This window comes from Pristiophorus japonicus, chromosome 6 (assembly GCF_044704955.1).
Source record: "Pristiophorus japonicus isolate sPriJap1 chromosome 6, sPriJap1.hap1, whole genome shotgun sequence".
NCBI lineage: Eukaryota > Metazoa > Chordata > Chondrichthyes > Pristiophoridae > Pristiophorus > Pristiophorus japonicus.
The window spans coordinates 13,685,940-13,712,350 of NC_091982.1; the positions used below are offsets into that span (position 1 = coordinate 13,685,940).

The 26,411-nt window shown below is 43.8% G+C and overlaps 1 protein-coding gene across 1 annotated transcript in view; it reads left to right on the forward strand.

Moving 5' to 3' along the window:
• Positions 1-26,411, forward strand: part of med12 (mediator complex subunit 12) — a 190,997-nt gene that overhangs the window by 33,739 nt on the left and 130,847 nt on the right. The window contains exons 5-9 of the mRNA XM_070882632.1: positions 2,739-2,914; positions 19,445-19,555; positions 20,098-20,370; positions 22,061-22,207; positions 22,370-22,469. Coding sequence (XP_070738733.1) covers positions 2,739-2,914; positions 19,445-19,555; positions 20,098-20,370; positions 22,061-22,207; positions 22,370-22,469 — 807 coding nt within the window. The remainder of the gene's footprint in view (positions 1-2,738; positions 2,915-19,444; positions 19,556-20,097; positions 20,371-22,060; positions 22,208-22,369; positions 22,470-26,411) is intronic.

Here is a 26,411-nt window from a genome sequence, read left to right on the forward strand (position 1 = left end):
TCCTCTTCCTCCTCTAGACCATGGCCTGAAGTGGAGTGGTCCCTTGCGGGATGATGCACCTGTGTGTGGTCATCTGGAAGTAGAAAGCAACAGACGAGTGGTTAGCAGCAGGGGAGGGGACAGGGTGACACGATGAATGTCACATAGCATAGTCTCTTTTGAAGGACTGCCGCCACTCCATTACATCTAGTCCAGAGACATTGCAGGACATTGCCCCAACCCAGCCCAAGGAGTGTGCAGGACATTGCCCCAACCCTAGTCCAGAGGCACTGCAGGACTTTGACCCAACCCTAGTACAGGGAGTGTGCAGGACTTGCCCTCAGTATCTGGAAGCGGGGGTCAGTGCCCCCCCAGTGGCAGCTGCCCGACCAGTGATGCCGATGAGGCCTACCACTCTGCCCTCGGTCCATGAGGCGGACCGCCGCCTGTCCGCACCTGCTCGTGGCGATTGTGTGATTTCTTTGCCTGGAAAGATGGGAATGGTTACAAGAGGGCCCATCTGCTCTTGTGGCACAGATAGCCACCAAAGCATTTATACCATACTACCTGAATGTAATAGAGCCCCCTGTTTAATGGACATCGAAGTGGGAAGCTATCTTATGAGATCTCAGAAAGCAATCTTAATAATGTGTAAACATCATTTATATGGCAAATAGGATGCCGAACTAAGCCTACCTATGTGTCATGCATTTTAGGAGGCAACCCACAGAGTGCTGAGAGGCACCAACAGCATGAGACCAAATAGAGTGTCAGATTTATCCTTGAAGTAATGGAGTGCATGAATGAAAATGATACTCTGATGACCCTTGTCAGATCATTAAACTTCTTTCGGCACTGTGTGCTAGTCCTGACCACAGTGTCCGAGGCAGAGACTTTCACTGCTATCTCCCTCCAGATCCTTTTAAATATCGATGGCAGTGGTCTAGAAACAGCCCGAAGATGGAACTCCTGCCATCTTTCCACAGCCCCCACTAGAGCTTCATTAGCCTCGTGTCTGAATCGCCTGGCACGCTGTCTGGAATCATCATCCTCCATAATCAAAATCCAAATGTGAAATGGCTGATTCAGCCCCGGTTGTACTGCGCATGCGCGGGAAGAAAAAAAAAAATGAGCGCGTGCACAGAATGGCAGATTTTTTTCAGCGCCGGAATTTTTGGCTCTGCCGCACAAAGTCAATGGTGCAACGCTGGAGTTAACGGTACTCTCCTTGTGAACTTTAATTTGGCGAAAGTTCCGCACTCTGGCATTAACGTTAACTCGCCGCTAAATTTTTCGCTCTGCCATGAATTACGCTCGGAAACGGGCGAAAGCACAAAAAGCCGAAAATCCAGCCCATTCTTCACTGTAATTTGTTTCCTCCCCCTCTCTCCTGAAGGCATCAGCTGCTTTCTGTAGTAGTATCACCCAAGTGGCCATTATTCACAGTGAGTTGTTGCTAGGTTATCGTACGTTTACTTTTCAGGTCAATTGTATCACCCATGTGGGACCTTTCTGGGCTGTATGGCTCAAGTACTCACAGCCATTAGGAGAAGCAGTTTTGAATATGAAATACTCAACCCAAGTTTAAAAAGAAATGCTGACATTCTCTGGTCCTTGTCGAATCCTTTATGTTGTCTTCCATCCAGTAAATACCTGCTTTAGTGGCTCAAGGCATTACCCGGGGCTGGGGAAAACCTTGGTGTCCCAACATTGCATGTTGGTACTGCTGTACGCTGCTACTTCCTTTTTGTTTAAAAGAAAAGCTGCACACACATCTTTTCCCTTCTCCATACCAAACAGCTGCAAAGGCAGGCATGTGGCATGCTGCCAAGTCTGGCTGCCATTAAGCTGAGAAAGAATCAGAACTCTTCCAGACTGTGGATGCCAATCGAGCCTTTCAACACTCTTTCAAAAATCTAGCACCATCTTTACCTTTTCGTATAAAGGTGATAATGTTCACACTAAACTGTGAGATTTCAAACAAGGAAATGCTTTATAATTTGGTACTTAATTGGTAGCTGACCTTAAATGCCAGATTAAATTGAACTGGAACATTGGAGTGCAATGCTTCACTCCAGTTGAGATTTCCTTATCAGAAAAGGTTTTGATGCATCAAGAAGTTTAAAAAAAAATTATTTGCATAACAGTTGTCCAATGTATCGAGTACAGTTTATTGCATTATAATTGTTTTTTTTTAAATCTGTTTGTATGTGTGAAATATATACACACACAAATCAGGAATTGCTTAATGGGGATAGACTACTTCTTAAGCTTCATATTAGATTTCCATGTCTATTATTATCGTTCCAGTGGTTTCTGATGAAGATTTTAGTGTCACGATCAGTTATGCAACAGAATAGCATGAATTGTTTTGCAACAGTTCTGGCTCCAGCTCCACATCACAGCTGGAACTCTGGAGTGTGTGTTGGTAATTTTTAAATTACATTTAGGTGAGCTTTTTTAAAAAGTTCTTTTTTGGGGCCAAGAAAACCAAAATGTTGTGAAAGCATCGATTGGGAGACATGTAAGAGTAGGCTGGGGTAACTGATTCTCAGCTTGCCTCCTTCCTTCTTGTCAGGTCAGCTCAACTGTCTATGCTGTCACTCCAAGGCACAGTGTATGGATAGATGAATGCCCTGCATCTTTGCTACCCCATTCTATTACTGACTTTCAATTTATATTGACCTAAAATGCTAACATGAGAAACTTGCAGCAGTGATCTTCTGATCTTCTTCAGGGTGATTAATTTCCTCTTGCAGAATGGACTCAAATCATCACAAAGTACCTTTGGGAACAGCTACAGAAGATCGCCGAGTCCTATCGGCTGATGTCCACACAGAACAGTGGCACACCAGTACAGCCCACGGTGCCTGAAGTGGAGCAGGCCATGAAACAGTGGGAATATAATGAAAAATTGGCTCTTTATATGTTTCAGGTAATGTGGTAATATTGTATATGTATAAGGGAAGAAGATGAGAGTGTTGTGTAAGTTTAACAGGACAGTAGTAATAATTGGAAATGAGAGTGGTGTAACACTGTAAAAGTTATGGGAATGGGAGCTATGATTGTTTATATGATCCAGTAAATGAAAGGCTTCCATCCTTCTAACTCTGAGGTCATGGAGTTAAAGTTCTACCATGACAAGTTGTGCAACTGAATTCAATAAATCTTGTGATTTGGGGGATAGCGCCAGAGAAAATGAAAATGAAAGTTACCAAATTAGCATAAAAACTCAACTTGCATAAGATTACATAGGATATGCAGCACAGAAACAGGCCATTCGGCCCAACCAGTCCGAGCTGGGGCTTATGCTCCACCTGAGCCTCCTCCCGTCTTTCCTCACCTAACCCTATCAGCATAACCCTCTATTCCCTTCTCCATCATTAAGGAAGTAGAAGCAGGATATTTAGAAACTCATAATGCAATCAAGCAGAGCCAGCATGGTTTTATGAAAAGGAAATCATATTTGACAAATTTGCTGGAGTTCTTTGAGGATGTAATGAACAAGGTGGATAAAGGGGAACCAGTAGATGTTGTGTATTTGGATTTCCAGAAAGCATTCAATAAGGTCCCACATAACCGGTTACTGCACAAGTTAAGAGCTCACGGGGTTGGGAGTAATATATTATTGAATGGCCATGATCTTATTGAATGGCGGAGCAGGCTCGAGGGGCTGTATGGCCCACTCCTGTTCCTATTCTGTTCTTATTAGCATGGATAGAGATCGGCTAACTAACAGAAAGCAGAGAGTCGGGATAAATGGGTCATTCTTAGGTTAGCAAACAGTAACTAGTGGGATGCCACAGTACTGGGGCCTCAACTATTTACAATTTATATTAATGACTTGGATGAAGGGACCGAGTGTAATGTAGCCAAATTTGCTGATGATACAAAGACAGGTGGGAAAGCAAGTTGTGAGGAGGAGGCAAAGAATTTACAAAGGGATATAGACAGGCTGTGAGTGGGCAAAAAATTGCCAAATGGAGTATAATGTGGGAAAATGTGAGGTTATCCACTTTGGTATGAAAAATAAAAAAGCAAATTATTTAAATGGGGAGAGATTACAAAATGCTGTGGTACAGAGGGATCTGGGGGTTCTTGTACATGAAACACAAAAGGTTAGCATGCAGATACAGCAAGTAATTAGGAAGGCAAATGGAATGTTGGCCTTTATTGCAAGGGGGATAGAGTATAAAAGTAAGGAAGTCCTGCTACAACTGTACAGGGCATTGGTAAGACCACGCCTTTGGTCTCCTTATTTAAGGAAGGATACACTTGCATTTGAGGCAGTTCAGAGAAAGTTCACTGGGTCGATTCCTGAGATGAGGGGGTTGTCTTATGAAGAAAGGTTGAGCAGGTTGGGCCTATACTCATTGGAGTTTAGAAGAATGAGAAGTGATCTTTTTGGAATATATAGGATTCTGAGGGGGCTTGACAGGGTAGATGCAGAGAGGATGTTTCCCCTCATGGGGGAATCGAGAACTAGAGCACATAGTTTCAGAATAATTTAAAATGGAAATGAGGAGGAATTTCTTCTGAGGGTCGTGAATTTTTGGAATTCTCTCCCCCAGACAGTTGTGGAAGCTGGGGTCTTTGTCTATCTCCACCTTAAATATATTCAGATTTTTGAATGATAAGGGAGTCAAGGGTTTATGGGGAGAGGGTGGGGAAGTGGAGTTGAGGCAGGATCAGATCAGCCATGATCTTATTGAATGGCGGAGCAGGCTCAAGGGGCCAAATGGCCTACACCTGCTCCTATTATGCTTATCTAACCGCTCCTTAAATGCATCCATACTATTTGCTTCAACTACTCCCTATGGTAGTGAGTTCCACATTCTCATCACTCTTTGGGTAAAGAAGTTTCTTCTGAATTCCCTGTTTGATTTCTTGGTGACTATCTTATATTGATGGCCTCGAGTTATGCTCTTCCCCACAAGTGGAAACACTCTATCTACTGAATCAAAACCTTTCATAATTTTAAAGACCTCTGTTCGGTCATCCCTCAGCCTTCCCCTTTCAAAAGAAAGGAGACCCAGCCAGTTCATTCTTTCCTGCTAGGTGTGCCCTCGCTTTTCTGGTATCATCGTTGTAAATCTTCTCTACACCCTTTCCAGTGCCTCTATATCCTTTTTATAATACGCCAACCAGAATTGCACACAGTACTCCAAATGTGATCGCACCAAGGGTTCAATACAAGTTTAGCATAACTTTATTACTATTCAATTCTATCCCTCCAGAAATAAACCCTAGTGAAGGGTTTGCTTTTTTATGTCCTTGTTAACCTGTGTCGATACTTTCAGTGATTTGTATATTTGTACTCCTTGATCCCTTTGCTCCTGTACCTCATTTAGATTCTTATTTTCTAAGTAATATGTGACCTGCCTATTTTTGTTACCAAAATGTAGTACCTCACATTTATCTGTGTTCAATTTAATTTGCTAATTATATGCCCATTCTGCAAGTTTATTAATGTCTTCTTGTAATTTGTTACTGTCCTCCTCAGTATTGGCCATCCCCCTAAATTTGGTGTCATCCACAAATTTAGAAATTGTTTTTGATTCCAAAGTCTAAATCGTTAATATAAATTTTGAACAGTTCCTACCTTCTGCCACTCTGAATAGCTACCCTTTACCCCTACACTCTGCTTTCTGTCTTGAAACCAGCTATCTATCCATTCTGCTACTTATTCTCTGACCTTATTCATTATTCTATTATGTGGTACTTTATCGAAGACCTTTCGAAAATCTAGATAAATTACATCCACTGCATTACCCTTGTCTACTTTCTCTGTTACCGCTTCAAAAAATTAAATTAGGTTGGTCAAGCAAGACTTTCCCTTTTGAAATCCATGCTGACTATGTATTATTATATTTTTAGTTTCTAGATTTTCTTCTGTTTTCTCCTTTAGTAGGGATTCCATTACTTTTCCCATCGCCGATGTTAAGTTGACTGGCCTATAGTTCCCTGGACATGTTTTATCTCCCTCTTTAAATATAAGTCTTATGTTAGCTATCCACCAGTCTGCTGGCACTACACCTTTTTCTAAAGAATTACTAAATATGTGTGGTAAAGCCTCTGCTATTTTTTCCCTAGATTCTTTTAAAATGCGCGGATGTAATCCATCCGGACCAGAGGTTTAATCCTCTGAGTTTCATTAGTTTATTTAGTGTATCTCCTCATTTTATTTTAAATACAGTTAACTCATTACTAATCTCATCATTCAATGTCATCTCTACCTGTTCTATCTCCCTGGTAAATACTGAAGAAAGTAATTATTTAATATCTCTGCCATCTCTCTAGTGCTACCTGTGGTATCCTCTCCATTTCTTAGTGACTCTATTCCAATCCTGGCCTTGCTTTTCTTAATTTATGTGCCTGGAAAATATTTTACTATTTTTGTTTTATGTTCCTTGATAATTTGATTTCATAGTTCCTCTTTGTCTTCCTAATTGATTTTTTTGACTTCTTTCCTAATCTTTTCGTATTCTCCCATATCATGTTCTCCCCTGCCGTCCATGCCTCTTTCCTTACCCTCAATTTTTCCCTTATGGCTTTATTTATCCACGACGTCTCATCAGTGATTTGCTTGTTGATAGTCAAGGGGCTATAGAGGGGAGGAACTTAACACAATCACAATCATGAAGGAGGTAATACTTCGTAAGATAATGGGACTAAAGGCGGATAAATCCCCTGGACCTGATGGCTTGCATCCTAGGGTCTTTAGAGAAGTAGCAGCAGAGATAGTGGATGCATTGGTTGTAATTTACCAAAATTCCCTGGATTCTGGGGAGGTCCCAGCAGATTGGAAAACTGCAAATGTAACACCCCTATTTTAAAAAAGGAGGCAGACAAAAAGCAGGAAACTATAGACCAGCTAGCCTAACATCTGTGGTTGGAAAGATGTTGGAGTCCATTATTAAAGAAGCAACAGCAGGACATTTGGAAAAGCAAAATTCGGTCAGGCAGAGTCAGCATGGATGTATGAAGGGGAAGTCATGTTTGACAAATTTGCTGGAGTTCTTTGAGGATGTAATGAACAGGGTGGATAAAGGGGAACCAGTGGATGTGGTGTATTTGGACTTCCAGAAAGCATTTGACAAGGTGCCACATAAAAGGTTACTGCACAAGGTAAAAGTTCACGGGGTTGAGGGTAATATATTAGCATGGATAGAGGATTGGCTAACTAACAGAAAACAGGGAGTAGGGATAAATGTTTCATTCTCTGGTTGGCAATCAGTAATCAGTGGGGTGCCGCAGGAATCAGTGCTGGCACCCTGACAAATTACAATCTATATTAACGACTTGGAGGAAGGGACTGAGTGTAACGTAGCCAAGTTTGCTGATGATACAAAAATGGGAGGAAACGCAATGTGTGATGAATATCTGCAAAAGGACATAGATAGGCTAAGTGAGTGGCAAACATTTGGCAGATGGAGTATAATGTTGGAAATTGTGAGGTCATGCACTTTGGTAGAAAAAAATCAAAGAGCAAGTTATTATTTAAATGGAGAAAGATTGCAAAGTGCTGTAGTACAGTGGGACCTGGGGGTACTTGTGCATAGAAACATAGAAACATAGAAAATAGGTGCAGGAGCAGGCCATTCAGCCCTTCTAGCCTGCACCGCCATTCAATGAGTTCATGGCTGAACATGAAACTTCAGTACCCCCTTCCTGCTTTCTCGCCATACCCCTTGATCCCCGGAGTATTAAGGACTTCATCTAACTCCCTTTTGAATATATTTAGTGAATTGGCCTCAACTACTTTCTGTGGTAGAGAATTCCACAGGTTCACCACTCTCTGGGTGAAGAAGTTTCTCCTCATCTCGGTCCTAAATGGCTTACCCCTTATCCTTAGACTCTGACCCCTGGGTCTGGACTTCCCCAACATTGGGAACATTCTTCCTGCATCCAACCTGTCCAAACCCGTCAGAATTTTAAACGTTTCTATGAGGTCCCCTCTCACTCTTCTGAACTCCAGTGAATACAAGCCCAGTTGATCCAGTCTTTCTTGATAGGTCAGTCCCACTATCCCGGGAATCAGTCTGGTGAATCTTCGCTGCACTCCCTCAATAGCAAGAATGTCCTTCCTCAAGTTAGGAGACCAAAACTGTACACAATACTCCAGGTGTGGCCTCACCAAGGCCCTGTACAACTGTAGCAACACCTCCCTGCCCCTGTACTCAAATCCCCTCGCTATGAAGGCCAACATGCCATTTGCTTTCTTAACCGCCTGCTATACCTGCATGCCAACCTTCAATGACTGATGTACCATGACACCCAGGTCTCTTTGCACCTCCCCTTTTCCTAATCTGTCACCATTCAGATAATAGTATGTCTCTCTGTTTTTACCACCAAAGTGGATAACCTCACATTTATCCACATTATACTTCATCTGCCATGCATTTGCCCACTCACCTAACCTATCCAAGTCGCTCTGCAGCCTCATAGCATCCTCCTCGCAGCTCACACTGCCACCCAACTTAGTGTCATCCGCAAATTTGGAGATACTACATTTAATCCCCTCGTCTAAATCATTAATGTACAATGTAAACAGCTGGGGCCCCAGCACAGAACCTTGCGGTACCCCACTAGTCATGGTACATCAGTCATTGAAGGTTGGCATGCAGGTGCAGCAGGCGGTTAAGAAAGCAAATGGCATGTTGGCCTTCATAGCAAGGGGATTTGAGTACAGGGGCAGGGAGGTGTTGCTACAGTTGTACAGGGCATTGGTGAGGCCACACCTGGAGTATTGTGTACAGTTTTGGTCTCCTAACCTGAGGAAGGACATTCTTGCTATTGAGGGAGTGCAGCGAAGGTTCACCAGACTGATTCCCGGGATGGCGGGACTGACCTATCAAGAAAGACTGGATCAACTGGGCTTGTATTCACTGGAGTTCAGAAGAATGAGAGGGGACCTCATAGAAACATTTAAAATTCTGACGGGGTTAGACAGGTTAGATGCAGGAAGAATGTTCCCAATGTTGGGGAAGTCCAGAACCAGAGGTCACAGTCTAAGGATAAGGGGTAAGCCATTTAGGACCGAGATGCGGAGGAACTTCTTCTCTCAGAGAGTGGTGAACCTGTGGAATTCTCTACCACAGAAAGTTGTTGAGGCCAATTCACTAAATATATTCAAAAAGGAGTTAGATAAGGTCCTTACTACTAGGGGGATCAAGGGGTATGGCGAGAAAGCAGGAATGGGGTACTGAAGTTGAATGTTCAGCCATGAACTCATTGAATGGCGGTGCAGGCTAGAAGGGCCGAATGGCCTACTCCTGCACCTATTTTCTATGTTTCTATGTTTCTATGTCACTGCCTGCCATTCTGAAAAGTACCCATTTACTCCTACTCTTTGCTTCCTGTCTGACAACCAGTTCTCAATCCACGTCAGCACACTACCCCCAATCCCATGTGCTTTAACTTTGCACATTAATCTCCTGTGTGGGACCTTGTCGAAAGCCTTCTGAAAGTCCAAATATACCACATCAACTGGTTCTCCTTCGTCCACTTTACTGGAAACATCCTCAAAAAATTCCAGAAGATTTGTCAAGCATGATTTCCCTTTCACAAATCCATGCTGACTTGGACCTATCATGTCACCATTTTCCAAATGCGCTGCTATGACATCCTTAATAATTGATTCCATCATTTTACCCACTACTGAGGTCAGGCTGACCAGTCTATAATTCCCTGCTTTCTCTCTCCCTCCTTTTTTAAAAAGTGGGGTTACATTGGCTACCCTCCACTCGATAGGAACTGATCCAGAGTCAATGGAATGTTGGAAAATGACTGTCAATGCATCCACTATTTCCAAGGCCATCTCCTTAAGTACTCTGGGATGCAGTCCCATCAGGCCCTGGGGATTTATCGGCCTTCAATCCCATCAATTTCCCCAACACAATTTCCCGACTAATAAAGATTTCCCTCAGTTCCTCCTCCTTACTAGACCCTCTGACCCCTTTTATATCCGGAAGGTTGTTTGTGTCCTCCTTAGTGAATACTGAACCAAAGTACTTGTTCAATTGTTCTGCCATTTCTTTGTTCCCCATTATGACTTCCCCTGATTCTGACTGCAAGGGACCTACGTTTGTCTTTACTAACCTTTTTCTCTTTACATACCTATAGAAACTTTTGCAATCCACCTTAATGTTCCCTGCAAGCTTCTTCTCGTACTCCATTTTCCCTGCCCTAATCAAACCCTTTGTCCTCCTCTGCTGAGTTCTAAATTTCTCCCAGTCCTCAGGTTCGCTGCTATTTCTGGCCAATTTGTATGCCACTTCCTTGGCTTTAATACTATCCCTGATTTCCCTAGTTAGCCACGGTTGAGCCACCTTCCCTTTTTTATTTTTACGCCAGACAGGAATGTACAATTGTTGTAATTCATCCATGCGGTCTCTAAATGTCTGCAACACAAAAGGTTAGTATGCAAGTACAGCAAGTGATCAGGAAGGCCAATGGAATCTTGGCCTTTATTTAAAGGGAATGGAGTATAAAAGCAGGGAGTCTTGCTACAGTTGTACAGGGTATTAGTGAGGCCACACCTGGAATACTGCATGCAGTTTTGGTTTCCATATTTACGAAAGGATATACTTGCTTTGGAGGCAGTTCAGAGAAGGTTCACTAGTTTGATCCCAGAGATGAGGGAGTTGACTTATGAGGAAAGGTTGAGTAGGTTGGGCCTCTACTCATTGGAATTCAGAAGAATGAGAGGTGATCTTATCGAAACGTATAAGATTATGAGGGGGCTTGACAAGGTGGATACAGAGAGGATGTTTCCATTGATAGTGGAGACTAGAACTATAGAGGGCATGATCTTAGAATAAGGGGCTGCCCATTTAAAACAGAGATAAGGAAAAATTTCTTCTGAGGGTTGTAAATCTGTGGAATTCGCTGCCTCAGAGAGCTGTGGAAGCTGGGACATTGAATAAATGTAAGACAAAAATAGACAGTTTCTTAAACGATAAAGAGTTATGGAGAGTGGACAGGGAAGTGGACCTGAGTTCATGATCAGATCAGCCATGATTGCATTGAATGGCTGAGCAGGCTCGAGGGGCCGTATGGCCTACTCCTGCTCCTATTTCTTATGTTGTTATGTTCTTGTTTATTCGCGGAATATATTTTTCCTGGACTCTGTTGAACACCGTTACAGTTTCCCATTGATGTTCTACACCATTGTGCCGTCCATTTTATTTTCCCAAGTGCTATTCTCAGCCCCTCAAAATCAGCTTTTCTCCAATGGCCTTTGTCATACTTATGTCCTTCTCCATTATTATCTTAAAGCGTATTATATTGTGGTCACTATTGCCTAGATGTCCTCCTACTTTTACTTCTCTTATCTGCTCTGGTTCATTCCCATTACTAGATCTAATAACGAATCTTCCCTTGTTTTTTTTTAACCTATTGGGTTATACAGGAACCCTGTACACATTGTAGGAACTTCATTCCCATATCTCTTTTATCTACTTCTTCTGTCCAATTAATATTTGGATAGTTGAAATCTCCCACGATTATTCATAGAATCATAGAAATTTACAGCACGGATGGAGGCCATTTCGGCCCATCGTGTCCACGCTGGCCAACCAAGAGCCATCCAGCCCAATCCCACTTTCCAGCTCTTGGTTCGTAGCCCTGTAGGTTACTTTAAGTGCACATCCAAGTATTTTTTAAATGTGCGGATTTCTGCCTCTATCTTCCTTTAAGGCAGTGAGTTCCAGGCCCCATCCATCTTCTGGGTGAAGAAATTTCCCCTCATATCTCCTCTAAACCTGCCCCCAATTATTTTAAATCTGTGCCCCCTGGTTGTTGACCCCTCTGCCAAGGGAAACAGGTCCTTCCTATGCACTCTATCCAGACCCCTCATAATTTTATACACCTCAATCAGGTCTCCTCTTCTGTTCCAAAGAAAACAGACCCAGCATCTCCAATCTTTCCTCATAACCAAAATTCTCCCGTCCAGGCAACATTCTTGTAAATCTCCTCTGCACCCTTTCCAGTGCAATCACATCTTTCCTGTAATGTGGTACATGCAGTACTCCAGCTGCAGCCTAACCAGTGTTTTATACAGTTCAAGCATAACCTCCTTGCTCTTGTATTCCATGCCTCGACTAATAAAGACAAGTATTCCATATGCCTTCTTAACCACCTTATCTACCTCGCCTGCTACCTTCAGGGATCTGTGGACCTGCACTCCAATGTCCCTTTGTTTCTCTACACTTTTTAGTGTCGTACCATTTAATGTGTATTCCCTTGTCTTGTTTGACCTCCCCAGATGCATTAACTCATACATATCCAGATTGAATTCCATTTGCCACTGTTCCGCCCACCTGACCAGTACATTGATATCTTCCTGCAGTCCGCAGCTTTCTTTATCATCATTATCAACCACACTATTTGTGTTTTTTACTAATTTCCCTAATTTGGTCGCATATTTCTTCCTTCACCTCCCTTCCACTATTTGGTGGTCTTTAGACTACCCCTATTAGTGTGATTGATGCTTTATTATATTTTATCTCTATCCATATTGATTCTGTTTTTGTCTTGCTGATCGCTGCATCACTTTTTTCTACTGCCATTATGTTGTCCCAATAAGTACAGCTTTCCTTCTCTATCTTTTCTAAATATGTTATAACTTGCAATGTTTAATTCCCAGTCCTGATATTTCTGTAGCCATGTCTCAGTAATTCCTACTATGTCTGGTTCCTTGCAACGCATGATTGCCTCCAGCTCCCCTGTTTTGATATGGACACTGTGTGCATTGCTGTACAGATAGATTAACTCATTTTTAATAGCAGGAAATTCACTTTATTTTTAACCATCTTTTCAAACCCCTGTTCGATAACTCTCTTTATTCCCTGACAATCAATGCCTTCTCTCACTTTATTCTTTCCTATGCTCTCTTTTTTTCCTATTTTGTTTATATTTAGGCTGGTTTCTTTTCTTGTAGATCCCTCCCCCCATCTTATTGGTTTAAAGCCTTTGCAACCTCCCTATTTACCCTTTCCACTAGGACACGGGTCTCATCCTGGTGCAGGTGGAGCCCGTCCCATCGGTACAGCTCCTTTCTGTCCCAGTACTGATGCCAGTGTCCCATGAAAAGGAACACCTCCTTCTTACACCAGCCCTTCAGCCACTAGTTAATTCTCCTGATCTAACTGTTGCTATGCCAATTTGCACATGGCTCAGGCAATAATCCAGAGATTATTACCCTCAAAGTCCTGCTTTTTGATTTAGCTCCTAACTCCTGATACTCCCTCAGCAGGACCTCCTCCCCGCTCTTGCCTAAGTCATTTGTTCTGACATGGACACTATGACAACTGGATTTACCTCCTCCCTTTCCAAATTCCCTTTCAGCCACCGTGAGATATCCCTTATCCTGACACCAGGTAGGCAACACACCCTTCGGGATTCTCGTTCTTGGCTGCAGGGGATGCTATCTATCCCCCTAATTATAGAATCTCCTATCACTACCACATTTCTATTCTGCTCTTTCTTCCCAGCCTTCTGAGACATGGTGCCTTGGTCTGCATTGTGACTGTCCTCCCTGCAGTCTTTCTCCTTGTCCCCACAGGTAGCGAGTACGTTATAGCTGTCGGATAGGACCAGTGCCTGTGGGACTTCCTTCTCAACCTCTCCTAAATCCCTGCTACCTGGCTCCCCAACAGTCACACCCTCCCTTTCCTGAACCTGTGCATTCTTCTGGGGTGTGACTCTGTACGCTGGGTAAAACTGTCCAGAAATTCCTCCCCCTCCCTAATGTTTCGGAGTGTCACTAACTCGCACTCCAGCTCAATGACTCTGAGCCAGAGTGACTGAAGGCAGAGACATTTCCTGCAGATGTGAGAATCCGAGACAGTCTCACTGTCCACAAACTCTCACATACTGCAGTCCCGACACGCAGACTGCCTTGCCATTTCTAAACTTGATTTGCTTATTTAATTAGTTAAAGTTTTTAATCAAATGATTATTTACAGTTATATTAATTACTTAGTTTATCTAGTTAAGTTAATATTTAATAACATAATGGTTATGGTTCCCCAGCTCTTAGTTTAAAGAAAAAAAACTACAACTCACCCACCAATCACCTATCTGCTGTCCTGTGACGTGATTCCTTGTTTTTTTTATATCACTGCTCTGCCTCTGCTGCTCTGAGTTTATTTATTTAATTGAAGTAAAATTTAACTTGGGTAGACAGCCTTTGTTTAAAAACTGTTTACTGTTTACTCACCGTTTTACTCAGTCTCTGTGCTCCGGCTTCATGCCCTCTGTGATCTCACTTTTTCAGATTTTCCCTTTCACTGCCCCTCTTAATCTAAGTTTTACAGTAGTTATTAATTAATCTGACTATTGAATGATTTACTTGTAGTTGAGTTTTTACTTATAGTTGAGTTTTTAGATAGTAAACAGGCAGTAAGAGCGGGTGGGGCTGATTAGGGATCAAAAAGGAGACCTATGCGTGGAGGCAGAGGGCATGGCTGAGGTACTAAATGAGTACTTTGCACCTGTCTTTACCAAGGAAGAAGATGCTGCCAAAGTCATAGTGAAAGGGGAGGTAGTTGAGATATTGGATGGGATAAAAATTGCTAAGTAGGAGGTACTGGAAAGACTAGCTGTACTTAAAGTAGCTAAGTCATCAGGACTGGATGGGATGCATCCTCGGATGCTGAAGGAAGTAAAAGTGGAAATTGTTGAGGTACTATTTATAATCTTTCAGTCCTCCTTGGATACAGGGCTGGTGCCAGAGGACTGGAAAATTGCAAATGTTGCACCTTTGTTCAAAAGAGGGTGTAAGGATAAACCCAGCAACTACAGGCCAGTCAGTTTGGGGAAGCTTTTGGAAATGATAATCCGGGACAAAATTAAGTCACTTCAACAAGTATGGATTAATTAATGAAAGCCAGCACGGATTTGTTAAAGGCAAATCGTGTTTAACTAATTTGATTGAGATTTTTGATGAGGTAACAGAGACTGTTGATGAGGACAATGCAATTGATGTGGTGTACATATACTTCCAAAAGGCATTTGATAAAGTGCCACATAATAGGCTTGCCAGCAAAGTTGAAGCCCATGGAAAAAAGGGACAGTGGCAACAAGGATACGAAATTGGCTGGGTGACAGGAAACTGAGAATAGTGTTAAACAGTTTTTCGGACTGGAGGAAGGTATACAGTGGTGTTCCCCAGGGTTTGGCTCTAGGACCACTGCTTTTCTTGATGTATATTAATGACATGGGGCTAGATTTTCCATTATTTTTGCATGCATTAGACCCACTTAACATCCATTTTAACGCTGAAATGACATGTAACGCCCAGATAGCCACAAAATGGAAACTGACGCCCATTTCTCGGTCACTTATCGCTGAGCGTTACTTTCCGCATGCGCATAATGCCGAGAAAAATTAATACCGCCCGCCCACTTTTTTTGGGCGGAATCATCAGAATGGGCGATCCTAACGCCCATAATATCAGCCAGCGTTACTTTTTGCACGTAATTAACGCCGAGATTTAATAATACCGCCCGGCCACTGTTTTTTGTCGTAAAGATCAAATTTGCCGAAACTAATGACCAGGAGATCGCCCATCCTTACTTTCGGCACCTCGCCCACAATATCGCTCGCCAAAAAAACGTGCAACTAACCGGAACTACTCACAGCGGTATGGACGCCATGTTCTAAATCACATGTCGTATCATTTAAAAGGCTGCTCTGCTACAACCTCGGGGGAGTTCGGATGTACTCTGGAGGTCTTTAGAGGTGATGTGAACATCTGAGCAAACATCTTATCATACTGTGGACGATTGGAATTTACTAGGTGTCTTAGTGGGGACATTCATTCTTTTGACCAATCGGTGGAAAACAGATAGCTATTGGAATGGAGCCTGTCATTCTCACCCTCTCTTGATGACCACTTACATGCTGCAGACTCGAGATGGCAAAAGGTACGCTCGACAGTATCATGTGCCCAATGTAAGACATGACCGACTGATGAGGAGGACCAGACGTTATAACCCCCCCGCAAGTACAGGGAGAAGCAGTCTTACCTCAACTTGTCCGACAGCACCTGCCTTCGGAGATTGCACTTCCACAAAGAGGTTATCAGTGAGATATGCCAGCTCATCAGGGGAGATCTGCAGCCTGCCAGCACCATCAGGGTCGCACTGTCCGCCGAGGTCAAAGTCACCGCGGCATTGTCGTTCTACGCGTCAGGTTCTTTTCAGGCCTCAGCTGACGCCATTTGCGGTCTGTCTCAGCATGCTACACATTGCTGCATTAGACAGGTCACTGAAGCCCTGTAAGCTCGCAGGATGGACTTTATCAGCTTCCCTATGACCAGGGAGGCTCAGACTGAGAGGGCTTTAGGATTCTACCAAATTGCTAACTTCCCTAAGGTGCAGGGAGCAATAGACTGTTCGCACGCGATGCGAGCACCTTTTCAGGATGCAGAGGTTTTCAGGAACCACAAGGGATTCCACTCCCTAAATGTACAACTCGTTGTCAACCACCAGCAAATTATTATGGCAGTGAATGCTAAATTTCCGGGCAGCATCCATGATGCTCACATCCTGCGTGAGGGCACTGTTAAACAAGTCAGATACAATGAGCTGTAAGGTTCATGCTGGTTGCTTGGTGAGAAAGGATATGGCCTCGCCACCTGGCTGATGACCCCCCCCCCTGCGTGACACCCACACTGAAGCCGAGAAGCGATACAACGAGAGCCACAGAGCCACTCGCAATATCGTGGAGAAAACCATTGGAGTGCTTAAGCAGCGCTTTAGATGCCTGGACCACTCAGGAGGCGAGCTCCAATACCACCCTGAGCAGGTAGCTCAACTTGTGGTGGTGTGCTCCATGCTGCACAACTTGGCTATCAGGAGGGGACAAGAATTGCCTGATGAGTCTGACTGTCCACCTCAGGAGAGAGAGGAAGAGGAGGACGAGGAGGTGGATGCTGACCTCGGGCCACACAATCAGGCTGACGCTGAAGCCATGCCCCAACCCCCCTGTAGACCGCAGGAAAGGGCCCGTGGTGGCATCATAGCTGCAAGACTCTTACGTCAGGAACTCATTAATGATCGCTTTGCCTGAAAGAACGTTTGTGGTATTTACAAGGCTGACACACTGCTGGGTGTACAGGTCATACCTCAATGGTGGACATCATCTTGGTAACAGTTAAAGTTTAAGTTGATTGCAGTTAAGTGTAATTATACCCTTTGATAAGGAATCATCAGTGTGTAACGGTGCAGCTATCTGAGCCAATGCGCAACAAGGTTATGTTAAATAAAAAACATTTAAACAGACCATTTGTTTGAAATCATCAGTATTTCTGTACAAACCAACCCTCTTTCCCCCCCCTTCTCCTCCCCACCTCTACCTCTTCACCTTTCCCACTTGACTCCAAACCGCCTGGCTGGGGGGGGGGGGGGGGGGGTGGCAACGGGAATGACGGCTGAACCGCTGCTTGGGCGGGAGAGGACGGTCCTGAGGTGGGAACGTGCTCAGAGCTAGAAGCAAGATGTTGCTCCTTGCTCGCGTGTCGTTAACAATGGGGGTGCAATGCCATACGGGACCACTGGGAGGCCTCTGCCCCCAGTGTTCCTGGCTACCAGCTGCAGGGCCTCCTCCATCCCTTCCATGTTATATCTTATTTGATGGACAAAAACTCGATGCCAACTATGTTCTTGGTGCTTAGTAGGCTTTTTGCTGCTGGTGAATCTCCCTCGTGCCTCCCACAACAGCCAAACAAGCACACACCACAGCCACACATGCTTTCAGTCCCTCTCTCTCTCTCTGTCTCCTCTTCTGCGCATGTAATGATGACCCCTGACCTCCTGAATTGCGGGAAACGAGCATTGCCATGTTGTTGCTAAGGACGGCGACACTTTACGGCAGAAGGTCAGAGAGATTTAACGCTAACGCCCATTTCAGATTGCTCGTAGTAACTCCCAATTTTTAAAATGGAGATGAGGGGCTTTGAAAATGGGCGACAAGCCGGCGATCTGAAAACCCATTTTTACCGCTCACGCCGGAAATACTGCCCATTTTTGGGCGATCTGCACAAAAGTGTAAAATCTAGCCCATGGCCTTGGGTGTACAGCGCAGAATTTCAAAATTTGTAGATAACACAAAACTTGGAAGTATAGTGAGGAGGATAGTTAGTGATATACTTCAAGAAGACGTAGGCAGGCTGGTGGAATGGGCTGACACGTGGCAGATGAATTTAACTCAGAAAAGTGCGAAGTGCTACATTTTAGTAGAAAGAACGCGAAGAGGCAATATAAACTATACAATTCTAAAGGGGGTGCTTGAACAGAGAGACCTGGGGGTATATGTGCACAAATCGTTGACGGTGGCAGGGCAGGTTGAGACAGCAGTTTTTTAAAAAAAAAAGCATACGGGATCCTGTGCTTCATAAACAGAGGCATAGAGTGCAAAATAAAGGGAGTTATGATGAACGTGTATAAAACAGTCGTTTGGCCTCAACTGGAGGCTCCAATTCTGAGCACTGCACTTTAGGAAGGATGTGAAGGCATTAGAGAGGGTGCAGAAAAGATTGACAAGAATGGTTCCAGGGATGAGGGACTTCAGTTACTTGAATAGACTGGAGAAGCTGGGGTTGTTCTCCTTGGAGCAGAGAAGATTGAGAGGAGATTTGATATTCAAAATCATGAGGGGTCTGGACAGAGTAGATAGAGAGAAACTGTTCCCATTGGCAGAAGTGTCGAGAACCAGAGGACAGGAAAAACTTTTTTACGTTACGAGTGGTTAGGATCTGGAATTCGCTGCCTGAAAGGATGGTGGAGGCAGTATCTCAATTGTGGCTTTCAAAAGGGAATTGGAGAAGTACCTGAAAGAAAAAAAATTGCAGGGTTTTGTGGAAAGAGTAGGGGAGTGGGACTAGCTGTGAAGTGCTCTTGCAAAGAGCCGGCACAGACTCAATGGGCCGAATGGCCTCCTTCTCAGTTGTAACCATTCTATGATTCTATGATAAAAATTGTTTTCCGGGGTCCGGATGTTTATTCCTCTACATCCGCCACCAATTGTGATGTCTTGTGAATTTTCTTTGGGTTCTTCCACTACTGCGGGGCTCCTTTTAAACTGTTGCAGTTCCCGCTCTTTTACTCTGCTCACTAGTTGTTCACTGGTATTCTTCAGGAAAAGGAACCTGCAATTCCTAGTTTGTTTGGTTTGTAGTCCACACTATGGTTAATTCTTTGTGCCCTCTGAAGGGGCTAGCAAGCCACTCATATGTTAAGGGCAGCTATGGATGTGTAATGAATGCAGCTTTCCTCGCAGTGCCCACAGCCTGAAAACATTTTATGTTTTAAAGATTGATTATGCACTCCAGTCCTGGAGAGGGCCTTGATCTCGCGTTCTGTTAACTGAGGCAAACTGAGGCAAGCTGACCCTGATTTAAATATAAAACTGGAGTGATTTATCTCATTACCCCTGATTTTTCTCACTTTGGTTACAGGATGGAATGTTGGACCGACACGAATTCCTGACCTGGGTTCTTGAATGCTTTGAGAAGATTCGACCAGGGGAGGATGAACTTCTTAAGTTGCTGCTCCCGTTGATGTTACAGGTGGGGAAAATTCTAATATGCATCTGCTGCACAAAGCAACTAGAGCCTGCTATTTATTAAAATAAATTCAGATCAGTTAAAATAGCAGTAGTATTGTCAATGTTTTTATATCTGTTGCAAGGGTAAATAGCGTGCTATAACAAGGCTTCATAGGTACCATTATAACAAAGGAAATTGATACTTAACCTAATGTGTTGTAATATTATGTCAGTACATTTCTTGTGTGATGCTCCTAATTTGTCACCTCAACTTGCTCAACCTTCAGGGTTATACAACTCTAAATGGAAGACAAAATCTATAATTGTATGGTTGGGTGTGTCAATGATTGCAGCATGAACATTTCAAACAACGATGATTTAGCTTTACTGAAATCCCAGTGACAATGCTATTAATATTGTTGCATCTATCAGTGTTAAATTAGTACTATTAGTGTGGCCCTAGTGTCAGGTCACACTATACATTCATCTGTATAGTTCTAGTAACTCTGAAATGTTAACATCCAGTACAGGTTTGTGAACTTTTCCTGTTTTTCTCCTCTGTAGTACTCTGGAGAGTTCGTGCAGTCTGCATACCTGTCGAGACGCTTGGCTTACTTCTGTACCCGACGTCTCTCCATGCTGCTTGGTGATAGTGGTACCAATGTAGTAACAGGAGGACACCAATCCCATGTGATGGCTGCGCCCACTGGAAATACCTTGCCTCCGACTCCAACGCCACCAGCCAATGGGGCTACCCAGCCTCAATCTCCATTCATGGATTTTTACATTTGTCCGCAGCATCGCCCAGTTGTGTTTGGATTAAGCTGCATGCTTCAGGTAGGTCAGCAATTAAGTCGTCTTTATCTTGCTTTTAATTATGTCAATTAGCCATTATCTTTCACATTTAAAAAAATTTGCCCAATGAAGCAAAAGGTTTCAGATGCTTTATCAATGGATAGAAAAATACAATTTCTCATTAAACTTCATAATAACCTCTTTGTGGCTCAGTCCATAAATGCACTGTCCATTGTAGAACTGAATTGTACAAACTAGGAAAGTTGGAGGTTTGATCCCAAACTTAGCTGCCATAGCTGTTCTCAGCAGTGGTGTTGATATTGCTGCTGTTGTTCATTGCCCAAGAAAACTTTTTTGTTGCTACTCTTACCCGAGGGAGAAAGGGCAGACAGCACTTTCCTTTAATGCACTCTCCTGCTCCCTTCCTTCACCAATCAGAGAGGAAATCACAGATATACACCCAACCTCCCTTTGGAGCAGCATGTTGGTATGCCAAGCCACTGTGGTACCCAACCTGTGAGGGAAGAAATAACTAGTTTGGCTAATAAAAACAGAAAATGCTGGAAATACTCAGCAGGTGAGGCAGCATCTTGTGGAGAGAGAAACAGAGTTAACGTTCCAGGTCGATGACTCTTCGTCATCAATGGAAAAAGTCAGAGAGTAACAGGTTTTTAAGCAAGTGTAGGGACAGGGAAAGGGGGGAGGGGAGGAAAGAACAAAAGGGAAGGTCTGATAGGATGGAAGGCAGAAGAGATTAAGAGACAAGGAATGATGGTGCAAGGCAAAAGGAGGTGGTAATGGGACAAGTTAAGAAACAAAAGATGAGTCTAGATAGGATGTAAACGGAGATGGCAGAATCATCAACAGCTGCCATGGGAAAGAGAGAAAAAAAATACAGGGGCAGGGGTTACGGTCTGAAATTATTGAACTCTATGCTGAGTCCAGAAGGATGTAAAGTGCCTAAACGAAGGATGAAGTGCTGTTCCTCGAGCTTACGTTGTGTTTCATTAGAAAAGTGCAAGAGTTTGTGGACGGAGAGATTAGAGTGGGAGTGAAACGGAGAATGAAAGTGTGAGGCGACCGGAAGCTTGGGGTCACGCTTACGGACTGAACGGAGGTGATCTGCAAAGCAGTCACCCAATCTGCGTTTGGTCTCCCCAATGCAGAGGAGACCCCATCAAGAACATCGAATACAGTATACTAAATTGAAAGAAGAACAAGTAAATTTCTGTTTCACCTGGAAAGAGTGTTTGGGGTCCTAGACAGTGAGAAGGGAGGAGGTAAAGGGTGTTGCATCTCCTGCGCTTGTACGGGAAGGTGCTCTGGGATAGGGAGGGGACGCTGGGGATGTTTGGAGAGTGGACCAAGGTGTTTGGGTAGTTTTTCCTGATCGTTGATTAGTGGCCCCTGATGAAAAGTGTGCACCTGCCCATATCAGGTGAGGATCAGACTCTGCCATAATGTCCCCACATTGAATGGCCTGCAAACACTCACTGTCTTGACTCACACATGAAGAGTGGGCACTTGGGTGAGGTACTAGTGGGCACTCAGTGCCCATAGAATCATACCACAGCAAAGAGTCCAGAGAGGAGGGAAGTAAGAATAGAGAATGTTTCTCCCTGGAAATTCTTGAATGTAAACTTAAGATGGTTGTTAGGTGAAAGAATTCTACTTGCTGTAAAAGGCATGAAGATTTGCTGGTCTTAATGACAGTCGGTTGCTTGTTTTACAGAGCATAGTTCTGTGTTGTCCAAGTGCATTGGTGTGGCATTACTCGTTGACTGATTGCAGAAATAAGACTGGATCTCCCCTCGATCTTTTACCCATAGCACCATCCAGCCTTCCCATGCCAGGAGGGAACTCTGCATTTACCCAACAGGTATGGGATTCTGTTTTATGATATTAGTAAAATAGTCCAAAAAATTGACTATGCTTCTGTGAAGCACTTTGGGACATTTTTCTACATTCAAAATGCTATATATAAAAAAGTTGTTACTAAACTTTGCAATTTTGCTTTATTCCTCACCAAATCCTTAACCAGGTCCGAGCTAAAGTGCGGGAAATTGAGGAGCAAATTAAAGAACGAGGTCAAGCTGTGGAGGTCAGATGGTCATTCGATAAGTGTCAGGAAACCACTGCAGGTAATAGCAACTCTTGATAGCGAGAATGTTTCTTTCAGTGCAAATCTTAAGTGGACTGACACAAGAATTAAACATTACTTGTTCAATATTGACGACAGCTGGGATTATAGTGCAAGCATTTGTAGGGACAGGAAAATACTACTCGGCCTAGTTTTTTTCTTAGTCCTACCTATCTGCCTTCTCATTCTCACCATATATCTCAATCCTCTCTGCCTCCAGAAATGCATTTAATTGTCTCTTAAACCCATTTTTACTGACCAGTTCAGTGCCTTTCGCTGGGAAATTATCCCACAATTCTGTTGGGGTGGAAAATATTCTTAGATTTCTTTCTTATTCCCAGTATCCTAATTTTAGATGTAATATACCTTGGTATTTGAATAGTGAATTTAAATTCTTTGTTGCAAAGTACTAAAACACTACCCCTAATTATTCAGCCACTTGTGTTTTTTTAAGCAACAAATATTCGAATGCAACTGGCCATAACTACCAATACAGTGTTTCCCTGTCCATGGCTAAATCTTCCTTCAGGATTGTCTAGGGGGGTAAGGACAATCCAGACTTTCTCCACAATGCCCAGCCCCCCATCAACCCTGGACAAAGCACTCCTGTACACCCCACCCCACCATAACATCACCACCCTCCACTCAATGCTAAGCACAAAGAAGTTATGATTCATTTTTTCATTTCAAAAACTGAGACTACACACATTGTTGCCTCAATCACCACTGCTCGCTCTCTCTCGCTCGCTCGACCGGCGTCCCGTGCCATCCCCTGTCCGGCCCCACGCCCCCCCCCCCCCCCCCCGTCCTGCTCCGCGTGCCCTCCCCTCCCTCCGCCCGTCCGTCCCCCGTCCCCCCATCCACTTCCGCTCCCGTCCTGCCCGCTCCCTTCCCCCTCCCCTCTTCCTGCCACCCCTTGGCCCCCGACTCCTTTCATTGGCTCATGCTTGGCATTGGGCTGTGTCCCAAAGGGGAGTGGGGGGAAAGGTGCACTTCATCTTGAGTAAATGTAAATTCTACTTATGCAAGATGGTGCATTTTAAGCATAATCATCCAACTGGTAAAAAATTGACTCTCTTTTTCTTTACTAATTTTACATAAGAACATAAGAAGTAGGAACAGGAATAGGACATAAAGCCCCTTGAGCCTATCCCATCATTCAATAAGATCATGGCTGATCTGATCATGGACTCAGCTCCATTTCCTCGCCCGCTCCCTATAACCTCTTATCCCCTTATCGTTTAAGAAACTGTCTCTTTCTGTCTTAAATTTATTCAAAGTCCCAGCCTCCAGCTCTCTGAGGCAACGAATTCCATAGATTTACAACCCTCTGAGAGAAGAAATTTCTCTTCATCTCTGTTTTAAATGGGCAGCCCCTTATTCTAAGATCATGCCCTCTAGTTCCAGTCTCCCCATCAGTGGAAACATCCTCTCTGCATCCACCTTGTCAACCCCCTCATAATCTTATACGTTTCGGTAAGATCACCTCTCATTCTTCTGAATTCCAATGAGTAGAGGCCCAACCTACTCAACCTTTCCTCATAACTCAACCCCCTCATCCCCGAAATCAACTGAGTAACTTTCTCTGAACTGCCTCCAAAGCAAGTATATCCTTTCGTAAATATGGAAACCAAAACTGCATGCAGTATTCCAGGGTGTGGCATCACCAATACCTTATATAGCTGTAGTAAGGCTTTTATACTCCATCCCCTTTGCAACAAAGGCCAAGATGCCATTGGCCTTCCTGTTCACTTGCTGTACTTACATACTGTCTTTTTGTGTTTCATAGAAACATAGAAAATAGGTGCAGGAGTAGGCCATTCGGCCCTTCGCGCCTGCACCGCCATTCAATGAGTTCATGGCTGAACATGCAACTTCAGTACCCCATTCCTTCTTTCTCACCATACCCCTTGATCCCCCGAGTAGTAAGGACTTCATCTAACTCCTTTTTGAATATATTTAGTGAATTGGCCTCAACAACTTCCTGTGGTAGAGAATTCCACAGGTTCACCACTCTCTGGGTGAAGAAGTTTCTCCTCATCTCGGTCCTAAATGGCTTACCCCTTATCCTTAGACTGTGACCCCTGGTTCTGGACTTCCCCAACATTGGGAACATTCTTCCTGCTAACCTGTCTAAACCCGTCAGAATTCTAAACGTTTCTATGAGATCCCCTCTCATTCTTCTGAACTCCAGTGAATACAAGCCCAGTTGATCCAGTCTTTCTTGATTGGTCAGTCCCGCCATCCTGGGAATCAGTCTGGTGAACCTTCGCTGCACTCCCTCAATAGCAAGAATGTCCTTCCTCAAATTAGGAGACCAAAACTGTACACAATACTCCAGGTGTGGCCTCACCAAGACCCTGTACAACTGTAGTAACACCTCCCTGCCCCTGTACTCAAATCCCCTTGCTATGAAGGTCAACATGCCATTTGCTTTCTTAACCGCCTGCTGCACCTGCATGCCAACCTTCAATGACTGATGTACCATGACACCCAGGTCTTGTTGCACTTCCCCTTTTTCTAATCTGTCACCATTCAGATAATAGTCTGCCTCTCTGTTTTTACCACCAAAGTGGATAACCTCACATTTATCCACATTATACTTCATCTGCCATGCATTTGCCCACTCACCTAACCTATCCAAGTCACTCTGCAGCCTCATAGCATCCTCCTCGCAGCTCACACTGCCACCCAACTTAGTGTCATCTGCAAATTTGGAGATACTACATTTAATCCCCTCGTCTAAATCATTAATGTACAATGTAAAAGCTGGGTCCCCCAGCACAGAACCTTGCAGTACCCCACTCGTCACTGCCTGCCATTCTGAAAAGTGCCCATTTACTCCTACTCTGCTTCCTGTCTGCCAACCAGTTCTCAATCCACGTCAGCACACTACCTCCAATCCCATGTGCTTTAACTTTGCACATTAATCTCTTGTGTGGGATCTTGTTGAAAGCCTTCTGAAAGTCCAAATACACCACATCAACTGGTTCTCCCTTGTCCACTCTACTGGAACCATCCTCAAAAAATTCCAGAAGATTTGTCAAGCATGATTTCCCTTTCACAAATCCATGCTGACTTGGACCCATCATGTCACCTCTTTCCAAATGCGCTGCTATGACATCCTTAATAATTGATTCCATCATTTTACCCACTACCGATGTCAGGCTGTCTATAATTCCCTGTTTTCTCTCTCCCTCCTTTTTCAAAAAGTGGGGTTACATTGGCTACGCTCCACTCGATAGGAACTGATCCAGAGTCTATAGAATGTTGGAAAATGACTGCCAATGCATCTGCTATTTCCAAGGCCACCTCCTTAAGTACTCTGGGATGCAGTCCATCTGGCCCTGGGGATTTATCGGCCTTCAATCCCATCAATTTCCCCAACACAATTTCCCAACTAATAAGGATTTTCCTCAGTTCCTCCTTCTTACTAGACCCTCTGACCCCTTTTATATCCGGAAGGTTGTTTGTGTCCTCCTTCGTGAATACCGAACCAAAGTACTTGTTCAATTGGTCTGCCATTTCTTTGTTCCGCGTTATGACTTCCCCTGATTCTGACTGCAGGGGACCTATGTTTGTCTTTACTAACCTTTTTTCTTTACATATCTATAGAAGCTTTTGCAGTCCATTTTAATGTTCCCTGCAAGATTCCTCTTGTACTCTATTTTCCCTGCCCTAATCAAACCCTTTGTCCTCCTCTGCTGAGTTCTAAATTTCTCCCAGTCCCCGGGTTCGCTGCTATTTCTGGCCAATTTGTATGCCACTTCCTTGGCTTTAATACGATCCCTGATTTCCCTTGATAGCCACTGTTGAGCCACCTTCCCTTTTTTATTTTTACGCGTGACAGGGATGTACAATTGTTGTAGTTCATCCATGCAGTCTCTAAATGTCTGCTATTGCCCATCCACTGTCAACCCCTTAAGTATCATTCGCCAATCTA